At 40.1% G+C, this 14,891-nt stretch overlaps 1 protein-coding gene across 2 annotated transcripts in view; it reads left to right on the forward strand.

Moving 5' to 3' along the window:
- Samd8 (sterile alpha motif domain containing 8) overlaps window positions 1-14,891 on the forward strand; it is a 41,695-nt gene that overhangs the window by 13,301 nt on the left and 13,503 nt on the right. For both annotated transcript variants that reach the window (XM_034497736.2, XM_034497735.2), the window contains exon 2: window positions 12,423-13,015. In XM_034497736.2, the coding sequence (XP_034353627.1) occupies window positions 12,423-13,015 (593 nt within the window). The remainder of the gene's footprint in view (window positions 1-12,422; window positions 13,016-14,891) is intronic.

The following is a 14,891-nucleotide window of genomic DNA, read 5'->3' on the forward strand; positions in this document are numbered from 1 at the left end:
CTAATCTATAAAATGAAGTTAACTGCACTCCTTTGTCACTATTTTTATATTTATTTTGTAACTGTCATTTGGGGGATGCAAGAGTGCAAACTGTAAAGCAGAGAGCCCTCTGAATAAGTAGGCAGACAGGAAGAGGGCGTCAGTGTTGCTGTGAGATGAGGCCTCCTGTGCACACTGTCTAATCTGCAGGGTTGTTGTGTTCAGTTACTCTTGTTCCTTCCCTTCCCCGTCTAACACGAAGGTGTTGAGTGCCCAGATATTCGATGGTTTTGTCATCTGTGTATTGAAGTTAAGCTCCCAAGAACAAACACAAGGAATCTGGTACTCCTTGTCAGACATCATGTTTCTCTCCCTGCCATAGAGGACAGGCTGAAAATTACTAAAGCTACTAAAAGAAAGCTACTAAATAGTAACAAGGATTTACAGATTTTCAGAGAGTATTATAGCAGTGTTTCTCAACCTGTGGGTTGCCATGTGACCCCTTTGGGGATCTCATATTAGATATCTTGCATATCAGATGTTTACAATATGACTGATAACTGTAGAAAAATTATAATTATGAAATAGCAACAAATAATTTTATGGGGGGGTCACCCCCTCATGAGGAACTGTTGTAGCATTAAGAAGATTGATAACCACTACTTTACACTGATTCTAAGTCCTGGGTTAGAAAAGTTGTTTACACATACTGAAAAAAAACATGCTATACTTTCAAAGAATGCAGAAATGCAGGCAGGCATTTGATGAGAAGGGAGTAAAGACATCTTCTAAGTCTCTCCAGGAATTGCAGGGACACAGCATAAACTTTGCTTTACTTAGTTATGAACCAGCATCTCAGTGTAAGAATTCAGAGGTTCAAAGGGCTTATGTAGAATCAGTGAGGTGGCTCAGTGGGTAAAGGTGCTTGCCTCTTTGACATGAGCTTCATCCCAGGACTTCTAAGTTGTCATGTGTCCTCTACATAAATGCTCTGACACTTGTGTGCAGGGGTGTGGAGGGGTGCTCGCTGTCTTTCTCTCACTCTCCTGCACTTATGCTCTCTCTCTCTCTCTCTCTCTCTCTCTCTCTGTCTCTCTCTCTCTCACACACACACACATAAATAAATAAATAAATAAATAACAAAAAATGTAAAGGGCTCTTCATATTCTCTCACAGTACAGTTGCATATGACAGATATTACTTTAAATGTTGAGCTAGGCTGCTAGGAATGACTTGTAGTATGTGATTTGGGCTGGCCTGCAGAGAAATGCTCTCTGTCACAGAAAGTTGTATTAGAACAGCGTGAAACTATTGAGTTTAAAATAAAAATAAAAAAACAAACAAAAAACATTATCCCAACAGTGGAAAAACAGTTCAGTTAGAGAATGGGAAAAAGTCTTAGTTACTTTTTTATTGCTGTAATAAGACCCATGACCAAAGCAACTTGTAGAAGAAAGGGTTTATTGACAGCTTACAGCTTCAGAGTGAGTCCATGACCATCATTGCTGGGAGCATGACAGCAGGTAGACAGGCCTAGTGCTGGAAATTCACATTCTTATCCTCAAGTAGGAAACAAAGATAGCTAACTAGGAATGGTGTGGGCTTTTAGAGCCTCAAAGCCCACCCCAGGTGACATTCCTCCTATAAGGCCATACCTCTTCCCAGATGGGGAGCCAAGTATTTAAATATACAAGCCTATGGAGGCCATTCTCATCAAACCACCACAGTCCCACTCTGTATAGTGTTTCTCCGTGTAGCTCTGGCTGTCCTGGAACTTTTTCTGTAGACCAGGTTGTCCTGGAACTTAGAGATCACCTGCCTCTGCCTCCTGAGTGCTGGGATTAAAGGCGTGCGCCACCACCGCCCGGCCCACCACAGCTCTTAAATAGACATTTCTCCAATGAAGAAAGAAAAAGATACACTAAAGATTCAGTGATTAAAAGGTTGCTCTGCTGATATAAGAACAGCAGACTTAAAGTTGATCTTTATTCTAAGCTGTTCTCATTTTATCAAGGAGGTATGTAAGAATTATCACAGAAAATAAGTTGAACTCAAGCCCAGTGTAGTGGCTTGTCTGTACTAGCACAGTTAGGCAGGAGGATCACAGATCAGGGGCCACCTTGGACTATACACTGTGACCTTGTCTCAACAACAGTTACGAAAAGTTTTAAAAAGAATATCTGTTTAGTTGTGTAAAGGGGTGAATACCTATGATTCTAGCATTTGGGTGGCTAAGAATCAGGTATCAAGGCTATCCTTGGCTATATAGTGGGTTAAAGGAGATCCTGTCTCAAAAACAAATTATATCTGTTTTGAGTTGTGTGAATAATTTAGATAACAATGATGTTCACAAAACCCTACCCTCAGTTTAGAATTAAGTTAAATTATCTTTAAAAAAAAAAAAAACAGATTTCAAGTTAGATTTATTTTAACCTTTTTTTTTCATTTCACAAAGATAGACAGACAGACAGACAGACAGACATAGAGATGTATCATCCCATAGGATGGAAAAACGACTCTTGCAGGTAAGGGTTTGTGTTGTACAAGTCTGGAGGACCTGAGTTCAGATCCTCATCATCTATGTCAAAAGCCACACCTGGTGGAGGGCACCTGTAGCCTCAGCATTACACTGTCAGAAGTAGGGTCAGGGTGGCTTACTGGGGCTTACTGGCCACCATCTTACACCATGTTTAGTGAGAGACTCTGTCTTAGAGAAGCAGGATGGAAAGTGATCTCTGCACACACAGGTGCGTGTACCCACCAAACAACAAATACATGCATTATAGAAAATATACTGGACTCAAGCTGAACATGGAGGTGCTCACTAGTGACCCTCAACTTGGAGACCATCTTGGGCTACCTAGTGAGGCCTGATTCAAACAACCGTGGGTGGTAGGGATTGAACTCCTGTTAGGCCACTGAATTCTTTAGTTGGTAGAATTTAATCTGATCAAAAGAGAAATTTAAGATAGCCACTGTGCTCGGTATGTCTTAATTGTATAACCAGAATACATACAGAAGATAAAGTGTTATTTCTTACATGCTCTATAGAACAGTCAGCTGCTTTCATTTTATCTATATCTATAACTTAGAATGAACGAAGACCGATTGATAGTCAAAGGCTGAAAGCAGAAGTGGACTTTGTGTCTTGATAAGACAGGGCTAACCTTTGCTGCAGGGATTTCTTAGTTGCTCATGACTTCAGAATGTGCTTTTAGTTTTTATCTCAAATTGAAATGCTTCATTTATACATGCCAGTTAACACTTCAGCCCTGGGGAATATTAGGGATAGAGCCCTTGGAAAGAATACATGAGGCTTGGGTTCAGACCCCAGCAAAACAAAATACCTTTGGGAAAGGAACAAGTACTATGCTTTACACGCAGTGCTTCTAAATGTGGGCCAAGCTGGGCATGGTGTGTATTCGTGTGATCCCAGCACTGTGGGGAGTGAAGGTCGATGGATTACAGTAAGTTTGCATAGGAAGTGCCACGCTTGTCAGGGCCACATAGCAAGTGAGGCTCACTAGCAAAACCAAACCAAAGTGACTCAGGTTTAATGATGTAATTGAGTTAGTGTTTAGATACCATCTTTGGTCTTTGACACGTGTATTCTGTTTATAGAAATGCAACCTATGGTGATGTGGTAATAGCGATAATTTTGTGAACAACTGTTAACAGTGAGGAATTGGACATACCAGTGTGATGACCAGTGCACCATAGTGTCACCACGTTTCATTACACTCATCAGCACTTGTGCTAGGCTAAGGTCTTCTTTAGAGAAATATAACTATTAGTTTTATAGGTTGTAACTTTTATAGTTTTAAAATGCTCTTTGAACATGTATCACTTATGTATATGCAAATACATACATACATATGCATATCTGCTTTTGAGATGAGCTCGCTCACTAAATGTGGGAACTTGGAGACTATTAATTTGAGTAAGCTGACTGGCCACTGCACTCTAGGGATCCCCCTGTCTCTGCCTCCCCAGTGCTGGGATTATAAACATGTTACTATGTCCCCATTTCCACCCTCCTACCTCACTCTTTGTAAATGGTTCTTACATGGGTGCTGGGAATCCAGTGAGTGTTCAAGCAGTGTACCAAGTGAGCCAGGCCTGTAATTGATTTGTATATATTGCACTTATATGTAATGGTCTTGCTAACCTTGTTATTAATTCTTTAGAAACTTTTGTGGTTGTAGTAGTAGTTGTTGATATTTGATTGTTTTTTTTTTTTTTTTTTTTTTGTTGTTGTTGTTGTTGTTGTTGTTTTGTTTTGTTTTGAGACAGATTCTCACTATGTAGCCTTGGCTGGCCTGGAAGTTGTTATGTAGGTTAGACTAGCCTGAAAGTCTCAGAGATTTCCCTGCCTCTGCCTCTCAGGTGCTAGGATTATAGGCGTGTGCCACCATGCCTGGCCAATATGTATGTATGTATGTATGTATGTGATGTATGTGATGTATGTGTGTGTATGTATGTACATACATATGTACATATATGCTGGGGATGGGTCTTTAGTAGGCCCTCGTCCATATGAGCTTGTACTCCACCACTGAGCTATATGCATCTTCGGTCCCCTACAGTGTGGAAACACTGACTGTGTGTCATCCTTGCTTTCCGGTTTTAGTGTATCTCCTACAACAGCACCTTTGGAGCTTCTGTGTGAGTGGTCAGGTTACCTACATACCTTTTGCTTCTCTTGGCCTTGTTGCACTTGTTAGAGCCTTTAATGTTTCCTAGTGGCATCAAGAATCATCTTTACCCCAGGTATTAGGAGGAAGGCTTTCCTCATGAAATCCAATACTAGTAGGTTCTTCAAAGACGCCTTTTATCAAGTTGTGACATTTCTTTGTATTTTTAGTTTGGTGGGTTTTTTCAATCAGAAATGATGGATGGATTTTGTCAAATGCTTTTCTTCATAGCTTGACAATTTGTGGTTTTGCTCTTTTACCTTGTTAATATGGGGAGTTGGCTATTTTTATTTTCAGATACTAAATCAACTTGGCATTGTTGAGATAAATGGCACTTATTTTTAATTTTATGTCATTAAATTTGTTTTTGTTGCAGCTCTGTGCATAAGGGCTAACAGTTCATGGTATTGTTTTCTTGTTATCTCTTGATTTTGTTTTCAAGACCGAATTCAGAAATAGCCTTTCCTTGAAGGGCTTGTAGAAAATTGTATTTATTTGGTTGGTTAGTTTTTCAAGACAGTTTCTCTATGTAGCCCTAGTTGTCCTGGAACTCACTCTGGAGGGCTTTGAACTTAGAGACCCCCCTTACCTCTACCTCTGGGAGTGCTGGGATTAAGGCTTGAGCCAGCACACCAACACCACCTGGCTATGGTATTATGTCTTAAAGCTCCAATTGACCAGTGAAGCCCTCTGGGCCTGGAATTTTCTTGGTAAGAGTGTATTACATACTCAATTTCTTTAAAGATTTGGGTGTTTGCGTTTATTTTTGCAGGAAGTCGGGATTAGGTCAGCAGACAACTTGACAGAGCCTGTTCTCTCTTTCCACAAGTGTGTTCCAGGCATCAAACTCAGGTTGTCTGGCTTGGCAGCCAGTATCTTCACCCACAGAGCCATCGTGCGAACCCCCGCACCCCATCCCCTGGTTAATGATGTCTGTTCTCATCTCTTTTACTACCTTTTACTGTGGGCTTAATATTCTCTCCCCACCTCACCCCTACCCCTCTTGCCCTTCTTAAAGCAGAGTTGGGATTTTGTTAGCTATTAATGAGGTTTATAGATGTTAAGCTGGGTTGGGAGGAGCTGCTCAGGAAGAAAGTGGTGTATCCTCTCTGAGAGCCACTTCAACACTTGCAACACTCGGGGATGCAATTTTGGTGAATTTGAAGCAGTTATCAAAGGGGGTTGCAAAAAACTAAAGGAGATGACAGTATGGTTCCTGAAGGGCACTGGACAGGATTCTAATTGAAATGGTAAAAGTAGAGTGTGGGGTGCCTTTGCTGTAAACAGAGTTAACAGTCTTGTTTGAGATTTTCAGAAAATATCTACGGAAAGGAATGGGGTTCAGACACCAGGCTTTGTGCCTGGTCATTTATAACTTTAACATAAAACATCTATATGTGAAAGGAATATCTATCTCTATTGTTGGTAGCTTTTACAGCAGATGTTCATTGTGCTGAATTCATGTTTCTAGCAGGAGGCTTCAATCAGACTTCAGAGTGAGGGATTTCTCTTCCTCATTTAATTTTCCCTGTGTTTCTTTCTGTTCTGCCTCATCTCACACACCCACACCCCACACCCCACACCCCACACCCCTTTAGACATGGTTGCATTATGTAGCTCTACCTGTCCTGGAACTCACTGATCTACTGATCTACAGATCAGACCAAACTTGATGTCACAGAAATCTCCCTGCACCTGTCTCCTGAGCTGTGGGATTAAAGTCATGCCCAGATGATCCTTTCGAGGCTTTCTGTAATTTCTTCCATGCTAAATAGGAGCATGGACCCTACTTACCAAGTTTTAACCTGTCTGCTCTTGGGGAGGAACAAGAAGGACATAGATTGGAGGGAGTTGTCATTTGAAGGGAATCAGCCGCGCTTCAGGGGGAACATGGATAGAAAGTCATGTCAAGAGGGTCAGAGGAGGTGGTTCAGTTCCACCCTGTCACTTATAGCAACCCAAGGAGTTTCCCAAATCTTTTATGAACCTCAACTCAGACCAAACTGGGATTAGTGGTGTTTATGCAGAAAAGGATCTCAGGGTGAGCCCCTTTGAAGCGGAGCTGGGTCTTTTACAGTTTATTTCAGTTTATGTGTGCACACGTGTGTATCTGTCTGGGGGTATGTGCACATGATTTTAAGTGAGCACCAGATTTTTAAGAGAGCACCAGAGAGAGCTACAGGTAGCTGTGAGCCACCTGACTTGGAATCTCAGGTCCTTTATAAGAGCATTATGTACCGTTAACTACAGAGCCCTCCCCCCAGCCTCCACAGTTGGAAGTTAAATTTTTAAAATTATTTTATGTGTATGGGTGTTGTGCCTGCATGATGCATGTCTATGCACCATGTGTGTGCTTGTTGCCCATGGAAGCCAGAGAGAATGCTAGATTCCCCTGCACCATCTGAATGCTAACCTGAGTCCTCTGGAGGAGCTGCAATTGTTCTTAACTGTAGAGCCATCTCTCTAGTCTCAAGAGTTGGAGATTTCTATTAAAAGATATTTTCTTTTTCTTTCTTTTTCTTTTTTTTCTTTTTTTTTTTTCTTTTCTTTTCTTTTTTTTTTTTTTTTTTTTGGATTTTCAAGACAGGGTTTTTCTCTGTGTAGCCCTGGCTGTCCTGGACTCACTCTGTAGACCAGGCTGGCCTCAAAGTCAGAAATCCGCCTGCCTCTGCCTCCCAAGTGCTGGGATCAAAGGTGTGCGCCACCACTGTCCGGCTAAAAGATATTTTCAACATAGCAATATGGTTAAGAGAAAGAAGGGGGGGGGGGGGCTCAGAAAGAAAGTAGGACATACCTGAGAACATAGGTTCTTGCTTCTCTCAGAGAGTTGCCTAATTTTTCTCTTTTTCTAGTTTCTGAGGAGGAAAGATATGGCCTCACTTACAGCTGGGCTATGTAGCCCAGCCTAGCCCCAAATTCTAGATGTTACTGACTTATCCTCTTTAGTGCTTGATGATAGGCATGTTCCAGCATGCCTGCTTTTTATTTAACATAGCTAAATGTATAATACAGTTGTCATAATTATATACATTTTCTGTGTTAAAAAAAACCCTAGTTCTGTTATCTGTCTATTCTGGTCAATTTCTTTTTCTTTTTTTTTTTTTTTTTTAAGATTTATTTATTTATTTTATGTATGTGAGTACACTGTCACTCTCTTCAGACACACCAGAAGAGGGCATCAGATCTCATTATAGATGGTTGTGAGCCACCATGTGGTTGCTGGGAATTGAACTTAGGACCTCTGGAAAAGCAGTAAGTGTTCTTAACTGCTGAGCCATCTCTCCAGCCCCTGTTCTGGTCAATTTCTATTAAATGTTCATGGATTTTAATGTCTTGCTTTTGGATTCTAGATGTCCTTATATTCTTATATGTCTTATAAATATTACTGAAGTCACAAGATGCAGAGAAAGTCTACCCTAGGGTAATTTTTCTCATTAGCAGCAAAATAACATTTAGGAGCCAAACAGTTGTTTGTTTGCAGAGAGATGATTCTAGTACCCATAGTTTTATGCTGTTTTTTGTTTTGAGACAGGATCTCTCTATGTAGCTCTGGCTGGTCTGGAACTGGCTATATACTTGAACTCGTAGGGATCTACTTGCCTCTGTCTCCTGAATGCTAGGATTAAAAACATGTGCCACCATCATTTTTGGCAGATTTTTTTTTTAAAGGAGGCTGCCTTAGGATTATCATTGCTGTGATGAAACACCATGACCAAAGCATCGTGGGGAGGAAAGGGTTTATTTGGCTTATACTTCTACATTATTGTTCATCAGTGAAGGTTAGAACAGGAACTCAAACAGGATAAGAACCTAGAGGCAAGAGCTGATTCAGTGGCCAGGGAGTTGTGCTGCTTACTGGCTTGCTCTAATAGCTTGGTCTGCCTGCTTTCTTATAGAACCCAGAACCACCAGCCCAGGGATGGCCCCATCCACAGTGTGCTGGGCCCTCCTCCATCAATCACCAATTAAGAAAATGCTCTATAGGCTTGCCTACAGCCCAGTCGTTTGTGGAGGCATTTCTCAGCTGGAGTTCCCTCCTCTCAAATTACTCTACTCTCCATCAAATTAGATAAAATTAGGCAGCACAGAGGCTCTCACGATGTAGTCCCTCCTAAATTCTCTCTCTCTGTGTGGTTCACTCTGGCCTTGAAAACTGTCATCTTGATGTGGCCTCCAGAGTGCTATGGTTATGGTATGTACCACCACAGCTGGCAGCATTATAAGATTTTACCAAAATCTCTAGTGTGATGGTGCCCACCCAAGTGGTGACCATAAAGAATATATCCACATGCTGACAAATATCCCTGGAAAGTGGGGAGAATTAACCGTAGTTGAGAACTATGGTTTAGATTTTATTTCGTCCCACTGGTTTTGTTGTGTGTTCTTCCTAAAGCCCCACGTGTTGTGAATTGTTGTTCAGCCTGATTGGGATAGGCTTTTTCTTGTCCATGTGTGAAATTAGGAAACATTTTGGATGGTTTGTTTTCCATCTTGACACATGCATGTTTGATGAGTATTCAAGGGAGATCCTCTGGATCTCTGCATGTCTCTATCTGAGTGTCTCTGTAGTATTCAGCCCACAAATACAGCCACACTGATCATCAGTTCAGCTCAGCTCAACATGTCTGCTAGGCCTTTGCCCTCCTGTGTTTCTCATCTTATGACTCTGCTGGCTTAAATGCTTTCGAGGCATTAAGCTGAGGTAATATTAGCCACCTCATTTGTTTACTGTCAGTGGTGAGGGTGGCTGATGGTCCAGCATTTTGAATCGGTTTTTTTTTTTTTCACATATTTTATTTATTGTTTGATTATTTCAAATCAGAGAGTAAAATTTGTTCTGCTTTTATATCTTGGCCAGAAGCAGCGGCTCTGCTGATAATTGATATGAATCAATTATTAGTTAAAATGGAAAGCATCCCTCAACATTTATTGACTAAAATTCATTTATTGGTTTGTATAGAACCTATAATCTGACATATTCTTTGTTCAAAGTCTTCTGTTCCCTGCAATTCGTGTGGTTCAACATGACTATTAAATGGACCCTAAAGCTTACTATTACTATTTGGGGGGGGGGGGGGGGGTTGAGACAGGGTTTCTCTGTATAGCCCTGGCTGTCCTGGAACTCACTCTGTAGACCAGGCTGGCCTCCAACTCAGAAATCCACCTGCCTCTGCCTCCCAAGTGCTGGGATTAAAGGTGTGCGCCACCATTGCCTGGCTCCTTTTTTTTTTTTTTTTTTGGACTATTACTATTTTTAATATTCCTCTTTAATACATGTTCTCACAGTTGGAGCTAAATATTGGTTACTGTGGCCCTGTAACTATTAGGTAGCAGCTCACAATTAAAGGACATGCACTAACCTGATGAGGCAGAGCAGTGAAATGTGTCATGCTTTTAGGGCATTCCCACAGCAGGCTCAAAGGCTTGCTTCTGTGTTACAACTCAAATTATCTAGTAGCTAAATCATGGGCATCAAAGCCAGTTAACTTGATTGAAGTTGAAAGGACTGGTGAGTTAGTATGGGGGAGAAACGTGAAAGAAGAGAAAATTATTTTGCTCAGAGTATGAGATAAAACTGACCTGAAGAACAATGCTCCAAGGATGGGAGTGACTTGGAACCCACTAGTGGTAAGCCGTTGGAGAAGGGGACCGAGCAGAAGGGAGATGAAGTGGGGAATGTTTGTTGTCGCGGAGCTTTGCTACTTAGTAACTGCTGCTGGTTTGTAACACATCTTGTTAGGTATCCAAGTAGGATTATTTAGTCAGCATTTTGGGGGGAAAGGAAGATACAGATGTAGCAGGAAGGATGAAACCATCTAGCAATGGATGTAACCTCAAACATTGCAAAACCATAGTTTAATGGAATTTTACATATGCTTTATGTAACTCAGCAGCAGAACACTCCTTGTAGATGGGTGATAGGATGTTCATTTTCTAAGATTGGGAAAGAAAAATGTGAGTTGATAACGAAATAACATTTTAAGGTTTCTAAAAACAAGGATTACTTTTTTCAGTATCAAGACAAAATTCTTAATGATGGACATTTTCATCTTTGGGTAAATTTTATCATGTCTGTTATTTCCTGAATATTTTTGATGGCATGAGTGAGCTTACTAGTTAAAATGTCTGCTTTTGTTCGGTGATGACAAGTCTTTAGACAAGTGTTCCTGTGGGTAGGGAAGACTGTAACATCACCTGCTTTTTACTTTCCTTGACCTAAAGAAGCCAGGAAGGTTTTCTCGCTCCAGAATGTATGCTATAGTAAAAGTTAAGTCAAGAGATCAGGGGGACATCTGGTTGGGAGGAGAGGTGTGATGCTGGCCTGGGTGTTGTAAAGAACCTTTGTCCTGAGGGATACTCTTTTGTACTAATGTTTTGTTTCACTTTTTAAAACAAGCCCTTTTTCAAACACCATAGTTTAATGAACTTTCACACACAAACACACACACACACACACAATGTGTAACTCATATCTATCCAGAACATTTTACTAAAACTGTTTTCTTTTTAAAGCTAGATAATCACTGTATCATTGTGGATTAAAAAAACAAAAAACAAAAAACAAACAAACAAAAAACCTATCCTGTTTTTAAACAACCTAAAGTAAACCGAGTTATTTTAAGTCCAGAAAATCCACTAGCTTTAATACTTAAGCAATAGACACGTGAGAAGTAGTTTTTTGTTATCCTTTTCTTTCTCATATAGGTCTTTGTTTCCCAGGTATCTGATACATTTTAAAAATTGAAATAGGCTCAGGTTTTACAAAATAAAAGGAATATAAATAGCTAAGACCAAAGCAGCTAAAATCATCAGTATTTAAAAAAAAAAAAAAAAAACTGTATTAAGTAGTCTTTTATAACTATAATCTGAATTTTGCTTCATAAGTATGTTGACTGGCAGTTTTCTTTTAAAACTTTGACCACTAATTCTAAGAAAGGCCTTTTCAGTTCTGCAGTGGGACTTACGAGTAAGATCCAGCAGTGGCGGTACACGATTTAATCTCAACACTCAAGAGTCAGAGAGGCAGGTGGATCTCTGAGGCAATCCTGATCGACTAGAGCTAGCTCCAGGACAGCATGGGCTACACAGAGAAACCCTGTCTGAAAAACAACAAATCTATTAGGAACTGAGCTCACAGCTATTTTTAAACCTTTCATTTGTTGGATAAATCATTTCATAACTAGTAATAGTTCAAATGTTCAAATCTAAAGTTTCCTGGGATTATACTATCTATAATTTGCGTTCTTTTCCTCCTCAAGTGGAGAATTTTTTTCCATGACAGTTTCAGAAATTAATTTTGTCTCATATATATCTTTTATAGATCGCATTTTATGAAAAGTATTAAAGTGCCCCGCCCCCATTATATCCAGTGCATCATTGTTCTCAGTAGTAATCTTTTGAAGTGATCATGGCTGACATGCTGGGGAAATGACGTTTGTAAAATACCCTTCTGTAAAGTGTCAAAGCTGTGGTTGTAGCTCAGGGTAGATCACTGGCCTTATCTGTGTGAGTCTTGCTTGGGTTCAACAACAGCCCTCCATAACACCAGAACCGTTGTCATCGGCCTCATAAAAGTTTTAGAGTGCTAATCTATTGGAATCACTTGTTGCTGGGTAACTTGTGTTTCTTTGACTAGAGAGTCCAGTGGGGGCAGTATAGATACTTTATTGGGTTTTGGTGTGTGTACTTGCATTTGGTCTTCAAGATGTTGAACTACAGTCAAGGTTTGGTTTTTGTTTTTCCTTGAAGGAAGTGGAGGCAGAAATGGCAGGCCCTAGTCAACTCTGCATTCGCCGCTGGACTACCAAGCATGTAGCTGTGTGGCTGAAGGACGAAGGGTTTTTTGAGTATGTGGACATTTTATGCAACAAGCACCGTCTTGATGGAATCACATTGCTCACGCTGACTGAATATGATCTCCGCTCTCCTCCTCTGGAAATCAAAGTCCTAGGAGACATTAAACGGTTAATGCTTTCAGTCCGAAAATTGCAGAAAATACATATTGATGTTTTGGAGGAGATGGGCTACAACAGTGACAGTCCTATGAGTCCCATGACACCATTCATCAGTGCTCTTCAGAGTGCAGACTGGCTCTGTAATGGAGAGCCCACACACAGCTGTGATGGACCCATCCCTGACTTGAGTTCTGATCAGTACCAGTACATGAATGGCAAAAACAAACATTCTGCTCGAAGACTGGACCCAGAGTACTGGAAGACCATCCTGAGTTGTATATATGTTTTTATAGTATTTGGGTTTACGTCTTTCATTATGGTTATTGTTCATGAGCGAGTGCCTGACATGCAGACCTACCCACCACTCCCAGATATATTCCTAGACAGGTAAGTTTTGTCTCTAGATGCCGAGTTTATAGGAGGTTTCTAGAGTCACACACAGGTAGTGAGTGGGGTAATTGCATTGTGATTATAGCTGACGTGCGTGTTCCATTTGCCTTGTCTGGTGCCATCAAAGGATATGCTTTGCCAAGCATAGTGGCCCATACCTGTACTCTGGAAACTGAGGTAGGTAGACCACAGATTCAAATTCTGGGCAGTGTGTAAGAGATACTATGTTAGAATGATGTTTATAATAGGCTTAGCTGCCTTTCTTTTTAAAAAAAATTTTTATTTTATATGAATTAAATTTATTTGCAATAGTACAAATTAATTCAGGGATTGATTCTGTTCTTATGTACTGAATAAAACTAAATATACATTAAATAAAAAAAGTTTATGGTTATGAAAAACAAAAAGAACAGTAAGGTTTTTATATCAGTGTTCTTAAAATAAGTAGCCCCACCTTGCTTTCCATTGCTGTTGATTGAGCCCAGGGCTGAGTGCGCACTGAGCTACATCTGAAGCATCTGTAGAAACGTCAAAAAGAGTAATGAGACACCTGATACAGGGAATAGTATTCTAGTTAGTACTCAGCCTGCTCACCTCTTACTGTGTACTCAATAAACTAGTCTTTCTGTTTAAAAAACAAAAAAGATAGTAATGGATTTTAAAGAAAAGTAATCTATGACTGTAGTAAACAGACAGGAGATATTGAATGAGAAATGAGACTATCTGCATCCTTGAGCGTGCAGTTGATTCCGGCAAGCTATTAGTGGATGCTAAGATCCATCTGATGGGAAACCACAGAGCAGCAGCCTATAAACATGATTGAAGGGTCAATTTCCACATTTCGTAATTGCAGAGGAAACAGTGCTGGGACCTGACAAAGATCATCTATAACCAGGTGGTCAGATCTGCCCTCACAGAGGAGCAAACTTAACGTATGCACTGGGTATAATGTTCAGAGCATCACCTAGATGATATTCTGATAATCTTGCCCCTCAGAAAATTTTAACCTAAAGCTGATTGTGAGGAAATAGGTAGACACACAAAAAGAAGCATTGTGTATGATAGCTGATCTAGATTCCCCAGAAATGCCATAATAAACAAAACCCAGGGGTAATCAAGAGAGAAACTGAAGGAACATGTTAATTGGATCCTAATCAAGAAAATGTAGTTGCAAAGGACATGTTGAGGATAATTGAAAAGTGTGACCATGGGTTGTATATTAGCTAATGACGCAGAGTCGGTGCTGCAGGTCTCAGAGCAGCTGCCTGAAGATCTATCCCTATTCTCAGAGATGCGTGTAGTCTGAGGGAGTGTGTCTGTAACTTACTCTGGAGGAATCTAAATGTGTGAAATGAAGCAATGTGGCAAAATATTAAATATAAATAATTGGATGACTTAAGTGAAGAGTAGTAAGTACTTATTCTTGTAAGTTTTTCAGAAGGACCAGGATTTTTTTTTTCATATAAATTGGTGATAGTAAGAAGAAACAGAAATTGGAAACTATGAGATCATTGTTGTAAGATCAGTGAAGGATTACAAAGAAGTGGTCTTGAAGCTTGATCATAGGGCTCTAGTTTGTTCAGATGAGCCTGTATTGTAAGATGGCTTGCTGGTTGTAGGGATGAGCTGGGGTTTGTTTTGTTTTTATCTATTTTTATATATTATGCTTAAATATATTTATATTTTATATTTATAAATACTTATAAATCATGGCATAAATACATATATGGCATAATTATATATTATACTTGAAATTGAAGTTGTGAGAAGAAATACTAGTAATGTCAAGATTTGGTTTATGACCATTAGTGTAGGTCACTATGGTAGGGCAAAGGGCAAGACCATAGGAAGAGAAATAGAAGGGAGGGAGAAT

Source organism: Arvicanthis niloticus, chromosome 3, assembly GCF_011762505.2.
Source record: "Arvicanthis niloticus isolate mArvNil1 chromosome 3, mArvNil1.pat.X, whole genome shotgun sequence".
Classification (NCBI taxonomy): Eukaryota; Metazoa; Chordata; class Mammalia; order Rodentia; family Muridae; genus Arvicanthis; species Arvicanthis niloticus.